Source organism: Populus trichocarpa, chromosome 14 (genome assembly GCF_000002775.5).
Source record: "Populus trichocarpa isolate Nisqually-1 chromosome 14, P.trichocarpa_v4.1, whole genome shotgun sequence".
Lineage (NCBI taxonomy): Eukaryota > Viridiplantae > Streptophyta > Magnoliopsida > Malpighiales > Salicaceae > Populus > Populus trichocarpa.
In genome coordinates, this window is record NC_037298.2 from 8,907,681 (window position 1) to 8,928,203 (window position 20,523).

General features: G+C 34.6%; 1 protein-coding gene across 1 annotated transcript; it reads right to left on the reverse strand.

The window, feature by feature from the left end:
* Positions 1–9,604: 9,604 nt before the first annotated feature.
* On the reverse strand, positions 9,605–17,443 carry LOC7457957 (peroxisome biogenesis protein 6). Its single transcript, XM_024585277.2, has 16 exons — positions 17,036–17,443; positions 16,257–16,904; positions 15,910–16,153; positions 15,617–15,758; positions 15,043–15,226; positions 14,595–14,783; positions 13,901–14,185; positions 13,284–13,355; positions 12,385–12,471; positions 12,166–12,288; positions 11,923–12,033; positions 11,799–11,837; positions 11,567–11,688; positions 11,340–11,484; positions 11,079–11,159; positions 9,605–10,294 (listed from the first exon to the last, which is right to left on the reverse strand). Exons 1-16 carry the CDS (start codon positions 17,306–17,308, stop codon positions 10,205–10,207), a joined length of 2,835 nt encoding a protein of 944 aa, XP_024441045.2. The 5' UTR covers positions 17,309–17,443; the 3' UTR covers positions 9,605–10,204.
* Between the last annotated feature and the right edge of the window lie 3,080 nt (positions 17,444–20,523).

Below are 20,523 nucleotides of genomic sequence, written 5' to 3' on the forward strand. Positions count from 1 at the left end.
AGAAAAAAACACTTTAAAAAACAATCCCTAACACACACTCAAACACCATCTTCATTTCATCTTACATGAATTTCATCAAATACTTGTAATAATAATTTTTAGTTTTTGGCATAGCATTCTATGATTTTTATATTAATATTTTATCTATTGGTAATCAAAATTGATGGTAACTTACTTTGAGTTGGGTATTTTATTTCTTAAAAGTTTTTTTCCATTCGTTCTCATATTTAATAGTTTGCAAGACATTACTTTACATAAATCTAAATAACTATATTTCCAGTCATTTATTCATTATTCATTGATTGAAGTTAATAAAATGACAATTTTTTATTCGAAATATTTTCATAAATAATACCTTTGTATTTATTCATATATATTAGTAAATAAAAAAATATTTATTGTGTTTATATTTAAAACTATGTAACTAGAAACCTGCAAATACATATGTAGTTACAATTGACCCTGAAACACAACGTCAAAACATTATAGTCTATACCGTTAAAAGAAATAGATAAGAGGATGCGATTGAGAGATTAGGAAAAATCTTGGTATGAGTTGATAAAGTTTATAGATTGGGGATGTAATTGAGAACGAGTATATAAGTCCAGGACTAAATTTAATTTTTTCCATTTTATGTTTATATTTTGATCCCTGTAGTTTGTTTTCCTACACCGAGCTTCCTTGTCTGAAATTTTATGTGGTCTTTGACTCAGTGTTAACCCACTTGCACTACTAGCGCGTGCATACATGCGTTTAGATTCATCTCCAGACAATTTTTAGCCAAGCCCTATCCATCTCAAGTTCTCAACTACCTTTAACTTAAATCCAGATTTGAGAAATTCGATTGTGTTGTTGTCTTACCTTTCTCGAATAAAATCTCCTAAAAAGAACTGGTCTGCTTTTAGGAGTTTTACTGTTTATTTTTTTTTAATCCAGTCCTTTTTTTTCTATTTTCTTTATTTTTTATTTCAATTTTATTTTTTTAAAATTTCATCCTTGCATTTTTTTTTAATAATAATATGAGTTATTTTTAGATTGACAAAGTTATTTGGATCATATTAGAGTAATTCTCACACAGTTTAATTTTAAATTCAAGCTAAATAAGAAATTGAATTGAGAAGTTTTTTATATTAATTTTATTTTTTTCTTAATTTCATCTTTAGAATTTTTTTTATCAGTTGGTCAAGTTGTTTTTGAATCGACCAAGTCTATCAAGTCACGTCGAAACAACTCTTACATGATTTAATTTTAAACTTGAGTTAGGTAAGAAGTTGAGTATGAGGTTTTTATGTTATTTTTATCATTTTTTTCTTAATTTTATCTTTGGATTTTTTTATACAAATTAGCCAAGTTGCTTTTGGAACGACCACGTCAAATGGTCACAGTGAAACAACTTTCACGTGATTTAATTTTAAATTCAGGTTACACAAGAAGTCGAGTCGGACGGTTTTAAGGTTGATCCGCTGGGACGGTTTTAATAGCAATATTAAATAATTTCTTATGGTCTCAATGTTTTTTGTTATGTTGAAAAAAAATTAATTAGCAGTGCGGCACAAACATGTAAACTAGTTATAACTATAGAATGAAATATTATAATTTAATATTTTTTTTAAAATTTACAATAATACTTTAGATGCTTTTGATTGCATTTTATTAAAATATATATATCAGATAATTTCCAAATTAATAAAAAATATCAACATATATATATATATATATATTGGAATTTTTATGATTTGTTTTGTTAAAATAAAGCTAAAGCAAATTTACATATGTTATTAGGTTTTCGTTTATAATCTTGGACTATATTTTTTTATACCTAATAGATTTTCTCATTGCATGTGCAACTAAATGCAAGAAAAAAATTATTTGGTTGTTTATATATATATATATATATATATATTTACCATAATACAATTTATTTAGAGGAATATAGCTAAAAACCATGATTTAATGTTATTAGATTTTATTCTAGTTACTGGAGGATAGATGTAATTGTCTTTAGGCTACATAATGAGAAGTAGAGTCCTCTAGTTTCTAAATTCCCTCCGAATCTATTTTAAAATGTAAATTTGAAAATTTCAAGTGAAATATCAATTATTAAGCATTGAGACGAGTCTTTGAAACCTCAAATTAAGTAAATCCAACTTGTATATAATATAATACAAAACTTGCTAAGAAAATATTCCAATGTAATTTATGATAAAATAAATCAATATAGAAAACTTACAAGGAAGATATTCGCATTTATTTTAATAAATATATGGAACTAATTTGATGCATGCAACCCGTAAAATGCTTTAAATAAAAGAAAATCGTATGCTATAGAACTTTGTCTGCATGGATTGTTGAGTCTGGGATGAAAGTACAAAAGCTTGACTCTCAAACGACTATTTTAAATAATATACCATATAAAAAAATATAAAATAAGGAATTTATTTCCGTAAATCATTCCATTTTGCCTTGTCAATTAAGATTTTTAAATCTTTGTTAATAAAATATTCAAGTTGAAGGTGACGCTCAAATATGTTCTCAAGAGGATCTGCATAAATGTTAATAATAAAAACTCTATATGTGCAATTATTCATAAATAAACTATGTTTTAGACTAATATTTTGTCTTTTATATATATATATATATATATATATTAAAACGGATAGTTTTTGCGGTTGAATTTGTGAAATTTTTAATTTTTTTTATTTCAAATTAATTCACTTTTTTCTTTTTTGAAGGCGTTGAATTTCCAGGGGAAATTATCCTGTTCTAAGTATATCAGGGCGAGTATATTTTAAGAAGAGATAAATTTACCTCTGATGATGTATCTCAAGGCTTGATGGGACTTGCAATAGAGTTTTTAAAGGGCGCGTGAGCCTCTGCCTCCTGAGGAAAGAGTGCTTGTCAGGTGGCGGAACCCATCATGTTAAAATCTTACCCGACATGAGTTTTCCTCGCCGTCTATTTCATTACATGAATTTGGATTTTCCTTTTTCCTTTTTCTTTTTCTTTTTCCCCACCTTTAACTGCGACGAGTGTATAATTTTGGAAATTTGACAAGTAGAAGTGAGTTACCCTGGTTGACCAAGATGAGAATATTTGGGGGTTTGGACTAATTTGCCCTTGTGGTTTAATTTTATTGTGCAAATCTTGGTGTGCTCGTCGCCGACCTCAAACCTGGGAGGCAAACAGTTCCTGTCATGTGGGGACAGTATTGGTTGGTTTTTAACATGCTTTAAGTTGCAATTTTTGTGCCCTCCTATGCAAGCCTGCTGTGTCATGCCAGTTTTGCATTATTGGAGGAGTACCCGATTCATTCTCAAGAAAAGAAAAACCTCAAATCACAGGATTTATGAGATTCACATGCATCGTATTTCCAGGTTTTTTGAAAGTGAATTCAATAAAGCTACTCTGCGAGACGAGAGTGTAAGATCAATGTTACTCTTTCTTACAAGCTTCATCAACGAAAGATTATGCTAAAATCAAAGAGAATTGAGCATGCTATATATGAACAATTAGACAATTGCATTGAGTACATGAAATTCTCACGTTTGTTCCCCCCCTCCACACAGAATGGAGGAGGGTTAGAGCCCAAAAACAATAATAAACCACATGAGATATCTAGGAGGAGCAACACAAGTGAACAAGACTTAAAAAGAGAGGTAATTTTTAAAAAATAATATAAATTATATTTTGAGATTTTATCTAACAGTTTAAATGTTTAGGTTGAATTATTTCTTTGATATGATATCAAAGCCTTAACAACCAAACAGTCACAAGTTCGAATCTTACTATTTCTATTTATTTGATAAAAATTAAGCACAAAATAATATGAGTCTATACAAGTTTTAAGTTTGAAGGGTTTTCACTTGAGGAAGTGTGTTAGAGAATAATATAAATTATATCTTAGAACATTACCTAACAACATAAACTTTTAAGTTGAATTAGTTTTTTGACATTTTTATGAGGGACTGCATATAATAAGAAATACTAAGAGCTTATTTAGAAATGTGGTAGATGTTGTTTTTGTTAAAAAATAATATACATTATATATTGGAATCTCACCTAAAAGCTTTCTTTGACATTGTATCAGAGTTTTGATGATCAAATAGTTATGAGTTCGAATCTTATCATCCTCATTTATTTGATAAAAATTAAGCACAAGATAATGTGAGTTTGTGCAAGTTTCAAGTTTAAAAAGCTTTCATTTGAGAAAATATATTAGACAATAATATAAATCATATTTTAGAATTTATTCATAAAAAAATAACATTAATCTTTCTCTTCATTTAAAAAATCAAGGGGGTTGCATCAAGGTATTAGTATAGTTTTCCTCTTTTTTTTTTCTCCTTCCTTACAATTTTTTTGTCCTTCTATTATTTCCTAACAGTCGTTAATGTCAATTTATTACTCGGCATTCATGGTCACTTTATCCAGTGTTTCCCTTAGACCATAAAGCATTTATAGTGCCTAGATCAGTCCTTTATCAGATTTGTAAGAAAGCTCGATAAACTAACGCTGTAAAAAAATGGGGATTTTCAGGTGTTCGATTTTGAGCATGACTGCAAGTCTGCCATTGCAATTATAGAAATCAAATGCAGGCTAATCGCACGCAGGCACATTTACGCTAAGAGTTAATTCTTTGAGAAGGATGCCGGATATACATGCTCTTTAATGGGAGCATAAATTTGCTTGCCCCGGCCATAACACCTGTTTTCTCTTTAAAGCGACATCGATACTGATAATACGCAAAATAATAATAATAATAATAATAATAAATTCTCTTTTTGCACCAACTCAAATGGCTGGAATTCTAGCCCAATCACACCTATCGCCGACAACTACAAGAAAATTGATAAATGTAAATAAAAATACTGATGGAAACAATATTACTGGTATATATGGGTAAATTTTATTTGTTAGTTTGTTTTTATATTTACTTGTTTTATAGTTTTTTTTCAAGGAAATTTGTTATATGAATATACGATTCGTACATGTTAAAGTTTGTTTGAGATTTTAAAAAATTATATTTGTTTGTAATTTGATGAAACTGATTTTGATTTTGTGACTTATGTATTTTGTAATGGAATAATTAATGACTTATTTAATGAGTATGTTTCATATTTTGTCAATTTCATTGTTAAGTTGAAAATTTTAGTAAATGTGAAGGAATTTGAATTTTTCTAGAAAATTGATAATGATTTAAGGGTACTATTAAAATAGATTGAATAAATTTGAGTTAAATCAATGTTAACAAATTTATTTAGTTCACATAATTAATTAATAAATGTTGTTATCAATATGCTATATAGGTTTGATATAAGTAATGGATAATCATTATTGAATGTATCGAGTTTCACTCGAGGGGTTGCGCATGATGGATTATTGTAATGAAGTTGTGAGTTTAATTAATTACACACTATCCAAACCGAGAAATATTAGTGGAGGCGGTATTAGATGTTTATATAAGAGGTGTAAAAATAAAAAATTTCTCGATCTAGATGTTGTTACGATACTTTTCTACAAAAGAGTTCATGAAGAAATATTTATGTTGGTTTGCACACAGAGAACCATATGTTCTTTACGAGATAATTGTAGAAAGGATGGTTGGGTCAATCTCTAGTTGTAGCAATATGCATGAGGTTGTAGATGATAATAGTAATCCTTATAAGAGTATGATTATAGATGCGATGAGAATGAATCAGGGTTATGCAGGTGAAAATCCAATCGTAGATGAAGAATCAAATGTAGATGTTGTTAGTTTTTTTGATGTTTTGAAAGACTTTAACGAACCATCATAAGATAGGTGCACAAATCACAATAAATTATTGGTCGTTGCATTAGTGTTGACTACCAAGTTAGATCATGGGCTGAGTGAAGCCGGTTACGATAAAATCATCAAAAGAGCGAGAAACATTTTACTAGAAGAGAATTGACATTTCATTTAAGAGTTTTCATATCCATTAAATAAGATTTTTTACGGGTATCAGCCATAAGTCACATTGACCTATCAGGTACCAAGTACAAGCTACTAACTACCTTGGTTAGAAACAATAAATGAAATTACTAGAATTAATTAATTAATCGATTATTCAACCCAGAACCCTATTAGTAAATTACTTGGAGTTTTTGGATTTCATCAACAAAGAATTTATCCTCCTTTATCCCCTTTTTATATGTGCAATTAAACTACCACTAGCTCTAATAACCGTCCATACCATTCTTTCTAAAATGGCTATTAATTTCTTAAATGGCCAGTCAATTTCTTTATTTTTTTAGTTTTCTCTGCATTGAGTAATTTCTATAATTTGTTGGATGCTAATAAAATGGAAAAAAAGCAACAATGTAAAATAATTTGGTTTATATAGTTTTTTTTTTTTTTTTGCAGGATTTCTTGGAGACAAAAACTGCAGTTGAAAAGAAAGACGATTCATCAAGTTTTCCTTTTTGTTTGTCCTGTCTCAATTTCTCCACTCATTTTGGAACTACTTTATAGACTCTAATATAATATTTCTTGGATTTATCAAAAATATTTATTGTTCTTACACGTGTTTTCTTCAATATTTCTTTTTGTATTTCTCAGCTAATTTAGGTGGCTGATGGGGTTCCAATGCTCTCTCATTCTTTGTTATTTTTTGCAAGTTGAATGGAATAAAGAAACAAGTGTTAGAATTGTGCAGCCAGAACTTTCTTATTCTTGAATTGAGATGCGACTCTGCTTATGTGAATAGATAAGCTTGTTAGTGGTCTTAGGCACACGAGATGAATACTTATTTTTTCTTCTTCTTGCAATGAAGCAGTTCCCTCGGTAGCAGATTCTTGGTTGTTTCGTTAATTTGCCAGATCACAATCACCAGAAGCATGAATAATAAATATTCTTTTCAAATTATAGATCATTGCTTAAGTTCATGGCATGTTAACATGTTCTGCAGAACTTCATAATTCTTACCAAGGTATCTTATACAACATGGAAGCTTGAATGCTCTCTATTCACAGTGCGCTAAACTCATACTATTCTGAGTTGTGTTTACTGGTCACAGTACAGATTTGTGACTGTACTGTGCTTACAAATTCATCGATGCTTCTTTTGATCAACAGAGATTTTTTTATTTATATTATAAATTCATGATCAGTACTGAAGTGGCTTTAAGTCTGCACTTTATATCCAACTGTGAAACTTTTTCCTTCATATTTTATACATGAAGACGACAAACTATGGAGGGACAATCTGCGTTCATGCATGCCGAGTTTGGACTTTGGACAACTCCATGAATCTCTTCAATTGTGTTTTCAAAATAAATGTTAGATAATGTCGATACGTAATCAAAATAAACAAAGCTTCGACCTTTATAAACTATAAATGTTATCTAAATGCTCCTTCTGATGATCAATTTTAGTTTTAGGCCGCTTCTCCCACATGTCAACATTGCTACTTTGCTCAGCAGCAACATTACAAGGGAATGCTTTCATTTGCTGTCACGGAGAAAATAAGCTCAATGAAAAAGCAGAAGCATCCCCCACCATCTTTTCCATAGAAAGGTAAGTTCCCCACCATTGCTAGTGTTATATATATACTCTGTTGATCATTCAACAACTGACTTGCAAGCGCCATCATCATCACTGAGGTAATTGCATTGAACTTTCTGGAAAGTAGATTTCTAACTTTTTATATTTATTTCATCGTGGAACACATTAATTTGTTACAAATTGCCTACGCATGCAAAGCCTTTTGTCAAGTTGAGCTTACATCTTACCCAATAAATATACACAGTTTTATCATAATGCACCATGCTTTTGATAATTCAACTGTTTGCTGAACAATGTTCCCACTTTCTAATTCAGGTTTGCATCGATGTCCAGCTAAATATGTCTATACCGAACAATATCTGGTTTAGTTATCCGTTTTACACTTTTTAAAATGCAATCACGCGGGCAAGTTGCTAGTTTGGACTAGTTAAGGTTTCTTAAGAACAGTGAAAATAGAGAGAAAATTCATTTAAACACAAGTTATTATTATTATTATTTTAGAATAAGTAAAGATCCAAGTAAAACATAACTTGAAAATCCAAAACAAGCACAAAACGTAATATGATGTAGAAAATCATAAAAAGACCTGAAAAACGCCTCTTGAAAACGAATTTTGGCTTAAAAACGGCATGTGTCATCTTCGTAAGGAGGCATAAACATAGAATACTTGATCAGCTTTCGACCAATATATATGCAAGGACTCCGAATAGACATGTGACCAAAACATTTATGTCAATTTGAAACTAAGGTATTTGTTTATCTTAGGTGCTTAATTACCTTTCGAACTTCTTTATATCCATGTGGTCTATATATGAACTCTCGAGTTTCCTGCTCTAAGGTTATATCGACATTATTATTACATGTAATAACTTTTTAAATTAGTGGTTGGATCTATGACTTTCACGATCAGAATTTCGGCTGGCATGTACATTAATAATTTACATGTCGAAAATTCCATTCATTACACCCTTTGATTCTCGGAGTTAATAATATTCAATTAGCACAACACTTAATTTTTTTTGTAATTTTTTTTGTTCATGATTAATGTGTATTTGGACTGCCACGTTGCATATACGAATTTTATCGTTATCTATCAATATATATACTTTCGTTAATAAAATCAAATCTGTATTTGAGAAAATCCCATCTCTTATCTTCTTGTTTAATTTGGAGTTAGTTTATATATATATATATATATATATATATATATATATATATATATATATAGAGAGAGAGAGAGAGAGAGAGAGAGAGAGAGAGAGAGAGAACAGGCCTAGTGTTTGATAACACTTGCACATTGCATCCCAATGTGCTCATAATAAAAAGGAGGACGAGGAGGGACCCGAGCAATTAAACACATTGAGGGATTGGAAGGCGAGAGGGTCCCGCTATAAGTAACGTGAAGGTTTTTTGGACGTTACTTTCTCATGGTGGTGCCCGTCCTATTGTCTTCTCTGAACGATTAAAAGGAAGCCAAAAGCAGTGCATATCAGATGTACATATCTTAGTTTGACGGAATATCTTGATTACAAGATTCCTAATCCCAATATTCTCTCTCACACATTTTATTCGATTTGCAGATATACGCGTTTGCTTCTTCATGGGCAGGGGTTAACAGTCCCGAGCCCCCATCACCAACATGGGTGATGGGTTCGGGATAAGGCATCTCGAGCCTATCTCGAGGTCCCCGTTTAGGCTCGAGCTTAAGGCTCTAGGGTCTCATCACCGACTAAAGATCTTGGTTTGGGCTCAGGATTGAGCTTTGGGGGTCCCATCATCTTGTGCCCTTGTCTAGAGGCAGGGCCTATATTACAAAATAACCTGAAACTTTCATGTTAACAGACATTTTTGTACCAAGTCAATTTCCAGTTAAGACATGCCTATATTACAAAGAATTTTTTTTGGAATGAATATAATACAGAATTTCCAAAAGGTAGAATATACTCCACTCGATTAACCACATTGCTCACTCGATTCGATTTGACCACCAAATAATTAGATATTGACGTGGGTGGTAAAGGGCTTGAAAAGGCTGGGATATTCGTCAGAATTGGAATCACACCGCCTCGAACTATCCAAGACAAAAAGAAGAAACCTTCTTGCATATTTTCTTTTTCTTGGATTTAAACGAGGCTTCCCATGAAAAGATGAACAATTTCTGGACCTTACAGAGAGCTTGTGCCACTGTCCTGCGATCATATTACATGACTGAAAGAAACTCTCAACATCATGAGTGTTCTTATTCAACAAAGATAATCACCCAAAATAAGAGAAAACCAGGGATGGGCTTCGACTATGTTCCTATGACACGGCACTGGGTCCACAGCTCACCCACCCACCCAAAAGTGTACAGATTTGCTTCAAACACCATGGCTGTTCAAAAACTGCATGGATGAGGATTCGCGGGAGATAATGGCAACCACGTCACAACAGCATTATTGGGGTCCACTTTTCAGATTCCAAACAATGTACAACACAACAGGAAAGGGAAACACACAACGATCTGCCCTTTTTAGCTCATCGCTTGACCGATATCTACTTTCTTGTTGCATAAGCAATCGATCGACATTCTTCTTCATTATAAAGCGAGGATAGGTATTTGGAACTTGGCACTGTGACAGTCTACTTGCACAACATCACTGTACGGCGCTACAGAATTTTGCAACACCTCACCAGGCATTAATTAGTTTGATGGTCCTTCGAATTTATCTCGCAGCAACTCGTACTTCTTAAGTTCTGCCATGGAGAGGGAGGGAGACAGTTCCACCAACACCTGAAAGGAGGTGACATTTAGCATTTAGTAAAAAAGATAGGGGGGGAAAAGAAGCAGCAGTGTTGTGCATAAGAACTAAATACTAAATATTTAATTGTATGGAACGGTAGGGCTAACTTGTAGATGCGACCATCCACTAATCAGAACACATTGCAAGCAATTGAGATGATCTGCTTCCAATGTCCAAAAACTTTTGAAACGCACTAGTGCATGAAAATAATGCCATGCAAATTTATATTGTATGAATGTGAAGGCTAAATGAAAAGGCTCAAATATTTAAAATATGCACTAAAATTAATTTTTTTTCAGAAAATGGTGTTCAACTTTAAAATATTTTATTTTTACTACCCTCAACTATTTATTTTTTCTGAATTAACTTGCATCATGAGTTTACTGCCATCCACAAACTAACAAAAAAAAAAAAAACTGATGTGACTGTATCAGCCACATTAGCTTTTGCCCGTCAGTTTATGACTTTGTGGATATCAAATTGGAATAACTTAAAAAAGGAGTTTGTTCGAAAAGAAAAAGAGGGGACAAAATCAAAGATTTTAAAGTTAAGGAACCACTTTAAGAATACTCAAAATTTAGCAGGGGATTTCAGTTTTACCCTGATAAAAATCAAGTACTTAGGCAACTCAATGCAACTTTTCTTCCACAATTGATTAGTCTTTCTGTTCACAAGATGTTCAGCTGAACAAATTATACAAATCTTATAGTTTATCCTATTAGCATTAGATGGTGAATAATTGCAACTTCCCTTGTAATCTCAAATGCCATATACCTTAATGAAATCATTGTACTCCACAACGACAGAGTCAGCTTGATCAACAGTGGACGGAGATTCTGGATCTGAACTCAGAACCTGAGTGATGGAAATAAATAATATAAGCACCTCTTCACAAGGGCAGCTGAGTGAAGGAGAAAATACGGATTAAACCTGGGGGGGGGGGGGATCACGATATATGCCATTTAGTTTTAAGATGGTGAATCAAACAAAATCATCAGCAATGCACTTCTGCCCTGCAGTTCTTCAACTACCTACCTTTCGCTTTGCAGCATGAAACCAAGCATCTGCACACAAGGCGTACATGTCTGCTCCAGTGAAGTTTGGGGGGCATTTCCTAGCTATCGAGTAAAGAGAGACATCTTGGTGCAATGTAAACTTACGGGTAAGTGCTTCAAGGACCCTGGAAAGAAAAGAAATCGGTAAAGCCCAAGAATGAGTGCATCACATCAATTGCAAATTCTCAAAATTGGAAGATCACTAACCGCTCCCTATAAGATGCATCAGAGTTAACTCCAACATATAGCAGCTTATCGAATCGGCCAGGCCGAAGAAGTGCTGGGTCAATAAGATCTGGTCGGTTGCTTGCCCCTATGATAAATAGGTCCTTAAACAATCACAAAGAAACATGGAATTTTATCTTTTAAACTAAAGGAAACAAGCAAACAATAAATAAATAAAATCCTGATTAAGGTAAAAAGACCACGAGTTCAATACCTGTGTAGAATCATTTAGGCCATCAATCTCTGCAAGCATCTAAAGAGGAAGAAATTTTACAACGTTAAGTAGCCATAAAAAAATCATTGAAAACAATCTTCCTAAACCAGAAAAACATCTTCACCTGAGAAACCACTCTGTCCATAACACCCCCAGAATCTCCTGAGGCACCCCGAGCAGGAGCGAGAGAATCAAGTTCATCAAAGAATATAACACATGGGCGTGCTGATCTGGCCTGCAAAGAATGTGCCATGAACAAATTGCACATAGAAGCAAAATCACAACCAAATTGAAAGTCGTACAGAGAATAAATATAAAACTAATACTCTGATGGGGGTATTGGTTCAAAGAGGAAATATATTCTTACCTTCTGGAAAATCTCTCGGACATTTTTCTCTGACTCACCTATGTACATGTTGATCAGTTCAGGCCCTTTCACGCTTAGAAAATTTAAGGAACACTCTGTTGCAACAGCTTTTGCCAATAAAGTCTGAACTTCAAAATAAAGATAACGGGAAAGAAATTATGAAGCAATCTCTTCTTTTCAGATAATAACAATATTGCAATTTATGATGTCGGAACTCACTTTCCCTGTTCCAGGAGGACCATATAGAAGAACTCCAGACCGCTTACGCAACCCAGATGAAAACAACTCTTTATGCAAGAGAGGTAACTGCATATACAGCATAGATAAACAATAAGATAAAGATACAAAAGAAAGCACACACTACTAGTTGGAGCTCCAGTTATAAAATTATTTAAGACAGTTAAGCAATTTACAACCATTGGCAGCTGAATAAAAAACCAAGTGGCGGACAATATAATTTGCAAACCATAATGCATTCCCCAAGTTTACAATTTGAAAGAAAGGCCTAAGACATCTTAATAGCTGACTTCCTTAATGTCATCAATATGTTTGTTCATTCTTCAAACTTCTTAACCCTTTCCCACTACATACTCAGTGAAGATATAGCTAACTTCCTTTCAAACCTATAAATTTAAGAAACATGACAGAACCTGGGGTAGAATCTCTAGTTCTCCGAGGATTAAAGGGTGATGGTGGTGACATGGATGGGAGGACCATTTTTCAATGTGTATCTCAGCCATCGAGCTAAAGAAACGTAGATACATCCTAACCATTATCATCAATTTGCCAAATGTACTACTAAGCAAAATAATTCAGATCTTAAACCTGTTCTGACGACATTGTTTATGTTGTAGATAAAGTGGCCTACTTCTAATATAAGGTTGAAATTGTAGACCATGCTAAATTGACATGGGTAGAAAATTGAACAATATGACAGTTAAACATGTTATAAAAAATATGCTTGAATCATCTGGTGCACGGCTTAAACTTTAGAAGAAAGATGGGAGGTTGAGTTAATAAAGGAATGTTTCAATCTATGTGCTTTTAGAAGCCAATAATTGAAAGAATCTTGAGCACAAAGCAATCGTGGAGGCCATACAGATAAGTAAGAGGTTCACCTGCACAGTATCTAGAATTGATTTCTTCACATCTTCAAGCCCACCGACATCTTCCCATTTCACATTAGGAACCTGTGACAAATAATCAATAGTCAAACATCCTTCCCATATAAAACAAAATCACCCTAAAAAATGAAAATATGACATTCATTCCAAAGTTTGAAACCTCTAACATTATGTTTGGGAACAAAATAAGCTAGAACTGGAAATAAGAGGAAAGAAAGTTAATGAGAATGTGATTTTCTCCTTTGATATTTGGATGGAAGCGATTTGAAAGGAATGAAAATCAAGAGAAAGTTTACAAATCTACAATCCTATCTTTCAATTTTTTTGAAAAGAGAAGCTTAAGAGCAAATGGGTAATTTCACTCATTTTCCTCTCATTCTCTCCATTTGGTTTGGAGAGATGATTTTTAGTGGGCACAAGGGAAAATTTTCCCTCCAATTTCTTTCCTCAAATTTCTCTCCGTTTCCAAAACAAGGCAAAGTAACTTTCCATTCTTATTTTTCTATAACCCTCATCCCTCCCTCCTAAACACCATGTAAGAAAACCTCTTTGTTTGATAAAATTGATGATGTAACATCAAGGTTTCAGTCACAATTGTTGAGGTAATTTACCTTTGGAGTACCCAGTGCTGTGGCATTCCTCTTCTTAGACCGATCCAAAGCTTTAGCTAAATATTCTTTTTCCACAGCCTGAGGCATATAATTGGATGATTCATTCTTCTGCAGTGATTGGCCTCCTAGAGAACTGTTCAAGTCTTTGGGCTCATCTTTGTCGACTTGAACATTTACCTTGGAGACTAAGCTTGCGCCAGCATCAGCAATGAGAGCATGCAAATCTCTAGGCATGAAGCCAGATGTCTGTCCAACCATGTCCTTTATTGCATCTTCTATCCCAGTCTGCAAGAAGCAACCATCTAAATCCATCAAAATCAACACACAAAACAGAAAGAAGTATCAATATCAACACGTATTAATCCTTAATGGCCTTAACCAGTGAAAAACAAGTGAATACTTTAGCTCAGAGAAACTTAAATGGACAGTAAAACAGTCCATAATATTTTTTTATGACAAATAAATAAATGTGTAATGAAAAGCATACTAGAAATGGAAGCTTTCAGGTAATCTCAAAATTCCCAGAAACACACCGTCAAGCCACAATGTATTGGTGCCATGTACAGACAAGAGACTGACTTTGATGAGTATGCTTAGGATTAGTGAGGGGAACAATGGTTTCTATCATTTACTTGCAACAATTATCTACCAGAAAATATGGAGAAATCACAGAAAATTTATATTTTCCACATACATTAGAGAGGAGATTAGAACCACTTTGCAGTGACTGGGACAACATTTCAGCCCTATGTTCTTCTGTCAAGGGGCCCATACTTATCTCATGGCTGAAGCAACGCCTAACAGTTGGTGGCAGACCCTCAGAACTTTCAGCAGCGGCAACTAACAGAACCTGATGCCTAATTTTTCCAGTATCCTTGACAAGCTGCATCAGAAAGGCACAAGAATAAACATCCTTGACAACCATAATGAAGTACAGGTTTTAATTTCTGACTTGAAATTACTTTAGAATCTTAAATTATGAAACTGATCATTCGAGTGGTCCATAGAGTACTTTAGTCACATACACTTTGCGTGTCCCAATTATTGTTCTATTAAACTGGCTGGGTCACCATAGATGATTTGTTTATAGCCAGTCAAATCAAACAACAAGAACAAAGCTACACCAAAAAGTTGCAACTTACAAAATAATCATTTGATTTTTCTCCAGAGTAATTGTCTTCATCTTCAGAGACTGGTTCAGTAAACTCCCTAATAACTGATGCAACTTCAGAAGAGAGGCCAACTTGATCATTTGGTGAACCCTCATGTGACATCAAATTTCGAAAGAAATCAAAATGGCGGAGAAGAAGAATTGTAGGTGAGTATCTGTCACAGGCAGAACAATGTTGAAGAGCATGCTAGATAAAGAGATGTCACCACTGAACTTAGATAAGTAAAAAATGACAACAAAACTGTTGATGCAATCTCATAGATTCTGGTGAAAAGCCTCCAGTTTAATGGTTCAGTAACACTTCAGTTAAATGGGTGATTAGGATGTCTGGTATTGGAAAATGTGGAATTTGGAACTACCATGGAGTAAAACCAAAACATCACCTATTCAGAATTATTTTAATGAGGGATACCAGGTAAAGGACAGAAAAATGGAGTTTAAAATCTATCACTAAAAGGTACCACAACAATGAAGCAGGACTCAAGTATGTCATTGTTCATTAGTTGCAGGACAATACACATTAACCCAACAGAGAATTGCTTCACCTTTGAGCTGTGCGGAAAGCTTGAGCTAGTGCAACTGATGTCTTTCTATCAGAAGATGCTGTAAGATTATGACAGCTGAATTCCACAACATGGATGCCCAAGCGACGAGCAACATGTCTAACAACAGTCCTCTTCCCACACCCTGCAAAAGTAGCACCGTAAAATCATAACCAAATAGCATGTCTTGGCAATTACTACATGGCAATAAAAGATCTAATCAAGAGGACATAGTTTGATAAAATAGTGAGCAAACTTTGTAATGCAAAGAAAGAATGATGACGCATGAAACAAACCTGCCAGGCCATATAATAGGACAGCAACTCTGAATTTGGAAGAAAGTGCCGAAGGACACAATGGTGGTGTGAGTATGGAGGCCAAAGTCTTCACTGTGTCCCCTTGCAGAGGTGCAAAACCTTTAGGTCCATCAATCAGAAGATCCGGAGGAACAGAAGAAGGAACAGTCCCTCCAAGCACAAGGGCTGTTTGAGTATGGTTGACTCTAAGAACAGCTTCATCTGATGGCTCCATGGCCACAACCTGAGGATATTATTCACCTTCAATTACACCCTCGACTCATTCTCCCACTACCAGGCATTCACTGCCACCAATCAATAGATTTATATATATAAAAAATAATTACCTTGAAGTAGATGATGTTATCGCTTCTATCTTGTGACCTCTGGCCACAAGGAATACAAACAGTAGAATTGCAATTCCAATCTATACGAACACTAAATATATCACCTCTGGCAAGACATCTGTCAACTTCAAAGTATTTCTGCAATGCCAAATCAATCATCTCCTGACGTTCTTCAGCTTCAATCGATGAAAATCCCTTCAGAGATTCAAGAGTACCACATTCTGGTATCTTAACAAAAGAAACCCTCAAGTGTGATGCATATCTCGGTAATCGAGCCAACGGTTCCAATCCCACACTGATAGCAGAATCCTCACAATTAGCACTAACATCCTCATCACAACATGTTTCACCATCCACTTCAAAAAGCGAAGCCAAACTCTCATCTCCTCGGCGTACAAGTGATTTAAGACACGATACATGCAACCCAAGATTAAAAGCCAAGAGAGGAGAAAGGTAGGCAATTTCGCGGTCTAATAGTAAAGAGGGGTCATCGGGAGGAAAAATACAAGTAGGAAATAAACGCATTGTGGTACAAGAAATTCGTAAATTGGCATTGGATTTCAGCTCATTCTCATTATTTCTGGGAGGATCTAGAGCAACAACCTGAGCAATTCTCTCTATGTTTGCCTCAACATTCTTGATAAGCACCTATTATCATTATCATCATCATATTTTTTGAAAAAAAGAAAAAAAATTCAATTAATCAGAGCGAATTCTTCTTCTTGTTATTATTATTGTTATCAACATCATCACCAAAGAAAGTTGTGTATAGTAATTACCAGTGAAGAAGAAGTAACTGAGAGTCTCTTGAGAATGGAAGTGGAAATGGCGAGGAGAGCAGAATCATCGAAAGAAGAAGCTAGTTTGTCCTCGGATAATCGGAGAATTCCTGCCAATAGCTGTAAGCTGGGAGACGGGGAAATGTTGTCTGTTGCGAGTGGGAGTTGGTTTTGTTCACTGCTAGTGCTACTGAGTGGAGAGGAACGCAGGACGGAACCGATGAGGATTTTTGTGGAGGAGAGGATCAGAGGCTTCCTCCTCCTCTCCACCATTTCTAATTAGATAGTAAGACCCTAACAATTTACCAAACTATGATTTTTAGAGAAGAGCTCGAAGGATTGGATTGGATGAGCCTGCAAAGAGAGCAAATCGATGAGTTTGGAATTTCCAGCAGCTGGTCTAGCATCGTTGACGTCATAATCTAACCGTTTCAACGTTAGCAAACCTCTTGGGCCGGGCCGGGCCGGAGTTAACTTGGAAATATCTATACGAAGCCAGACAAGTAATAGCCGGGCTCAGTCATGCGGGCCTATGACCTAATATGGAGACATTTAAGATGCCTCGAAAGGTTTTTTCGTATGAGGTTGCCATCAGTGAGGCTAGTCGGCCATTGCTGGCTTTTGCTCAATGCGCGGGATAAAGCGAGGCGTTCGTGCGGGTGTCCCACGACCATTGCTGATTGCCAAGCTCAAAGTGGCGTGAGACATTTAAGATGCTTCGGAAGGGTTTTTTTTCGTACGAGGCTGCCATTAGCAAGGCTAGGCGGCCATCGCTGGCTTTTGCTTAATGCGCGGGGCCAAGGGAGGTGTTCGTGTGGGTGTCCCATCAAAACTTGAATTTGATTTACTGTTAAGTTTAAGTTTTTTGAGGTTGCAGTGTTTGTCAAATTTATGTTATCTTGAGTTCGACTGAATGTCAAATCTAAATTCTTTAAGTTTGTTGTGGTTACTAGACTCATTTTGTTTTTATAATTATTTATATTTAAAAAAATCTATAACAAAAAAAATATTGATTCATTAGTTGCCTGCCAAGCTTTTAATATATAATCTTGCATTAGGGGCTTAAGAGATTTTTAGAGAGATAATTAACTCGACAACGCACAATAAATATTGTTTTTATTGCCCCCTGGAGTTATAATAAGGTGCCATGTCTTTCATTATTTTCTTCCCCCTTTCTTTTACTTTTGCTAAACTTTTGTTCTTTCCAGTATTCCATGATTTAAGAATTTTCAATTTTTCACAAGAAAAGACCAATTTGACAATAGAGAGGATTTCTTTAGTTAGGTAAACCAGATTTTCTTTTTTTTTATGTTTACATAAAACCTCTTTCAATCTTTTCTTTCCTATACCATTATGATTTCTAGAAAAGGAAAGAGAAATGTATCTTTTGAAAGTGATTTCAATTTCAGATTCGAAAATGAAATCACTCGTCGAAGATCTCCAATTATAAGGATTGACCCTAGATTTGAGAACGATGATGTTCAAACTTCTTTTGCTGGAAGAAGAGATGAGGACATTCCCTAGGAGGTTTCAAACCCGAGAGGACAATTGAGGTTGCCCAGAACTTATGTAGATGACACACGGAGTTCAGTGACTTGAGATCAATACTAGCCAATGCTAGTAAGCTAAGAGATTATATAGTGGTTGTCCCTGAAGCTAGTGACCGTATTTCTCAGGTCATCAAAAATATGGTGGGGGTAATATTATTATTACTGCCCCTATATGTCTATATGATTTTGAATACTTGTTTCCCTTATAGGGATTTGTAAAGGATTTTCCGAGGTACTATAACTTTAATCCTGCTCAGATTCATCTCAATGGGCGGACTATTCTATCCTCGTTTGATAAGTTATTGAGGATTATTAATAAGGAGCAATATTATACCTTGATCAATAGGTACAACTCCATATTGGACTATACCCATCCTAAGGTCTTGTAGTGCCATCGAACATCACTATCACCCATTGCTCCCTCTATTTTTTTTAAGTGAGAGGACTTTCCTCTCAAGGTGTTCTTTATATGCCCATTTCGTCTATTGACGAAGGCCAAAACCTAAGGGATTGAAAGTTCCCCTTTTAGTGCTACTAATCAAGGTATAACATTGCCTCAATACCCTGACCGTAGGCTCCTCATTCATAATCCTTAATGACTTATCAAACGAGGATAGAATGGTCCCACTAATTGGGATGGATCTGAGTAGGACTGAGGTTATAGTACCTCTGAACATCATTTACAAATCCCTATAAGGGAAACTAGTATCCAAACTTATATAGACATATGAGGGTAATGATGATAATATTACCTCCATCATATTTGCTAGTGACCTGAGAAATACAATCCCTAACTTCATGGATGACCACTGTATAATCTTCTAGCTGGTTAGCATTGGCCAGGGTTACTAGGTCCCAAGTCACTAAACTTCATGTGTCATCCACAGGAGTCTTAGGAAACCTCAGTTGTCCTTTCAGGTTTAAAACCTCATAGGGAACGTCCCCATCCTTTCTTTCAGCAAAAGAAGGTTAAACACCATCCTTCTCAGATTTAAGGTCAATCCTTATGGCCGGAGATAAGGGTGTACACGGTTCGGTTTGGTTTAGACTTAAAAAACCAACCGAACCGAGTTACATTAGTTTTGTAAAATATTAACCAGACTAGACCGAAATCAGGTTCAAACCGAACTTGTTCAGTTCAGTTAAATTTGGTTTTTTTGTCATAAAACTGGGAAACCTAATCCCATCATAGATCAAACACTAAGTTTTCCTTGTTTGGAATTTTATATTTCCTGCTATTACAAACTTGAGCCGATAAGCGAGGAACAATACAGTTTAGCTAACCATTAAGAGGATTTTGTAATAGATCCATCTTTGTTACAGTAAAAAACAAAAGCTATAAATTCATCTTCGATCATTAATCATTGTTTCCTGTTGATATGATTTGGATCCCTGGTCAAACCCAAGTACTGGGTCAAAATTTACCTTGCCGTCTTTTCTCTAATAAAGGAGTCATCTCCTTCTGCTGCAACTTGCAAGAATAAAGGAGGATCGCGACGACTTGTGCATAAGTAAAGAGAGAAGAGAAGCCAGGAAGATGGAGAGGTGGGTTTGTGTTTGGCTAGAATCTAGATAATATGGGACTTTTGAGATGGAGACAAAAGCAGAGCAATTAAAACTTGAAAGGGAAAGGAAGATTGATGAGATAAATATTCTCAAGGGTTAGGGCGACGACTTTTTGTAAGGGCAAGGGAGGTTATGTTAGGGGTAGGTTAACTTCAGTATTTAACTATTTATACCCCTCTTAATTTGTATAGCTTTTAGGTTTTTTGGTTGGTCTGGTTTGGTTTGTTGGTTTTAGTTTTAAAACCGAAACCGAACAGGACCTATTAGAATTTATGGTTTTGAAAATCAGTTTAATCAGTTTTTCATTTTAGTTCGGTTTTTTCGGTTAATTTTTCATTGGTTTTTTCGAATTTCTCGGTTGATCGATTTTTT

What these genes read in the sequence shown, in the direction of transcription:
- LOC7457957 (XM_024585277.2), bottom strand. Translation starts at nt 17,308, where the DNA reads ATGGTGGAGAGGAGGAGGAAGCCTCTGATCCTCTCCTCCACAAAAATC. An exon ending in GTTCTAATCTCCTCTCTAAT is followed by an intron (nt 14,186 to 14,594) that starts GTATGTGGAAAA and finishes TGCTTCTTGCAG; the next exon opens with ACTGGGATAGAAGATGCAAT. An exon ending in GATGCATCTTATAGGGAGCG is followed by an intron (nt 11,485 to 11,566) that starts GTTAGTGATCTT and finishes TTTTCTTTCCAG; the next exon opens with GGTCCTTGAAGCACTTACCC.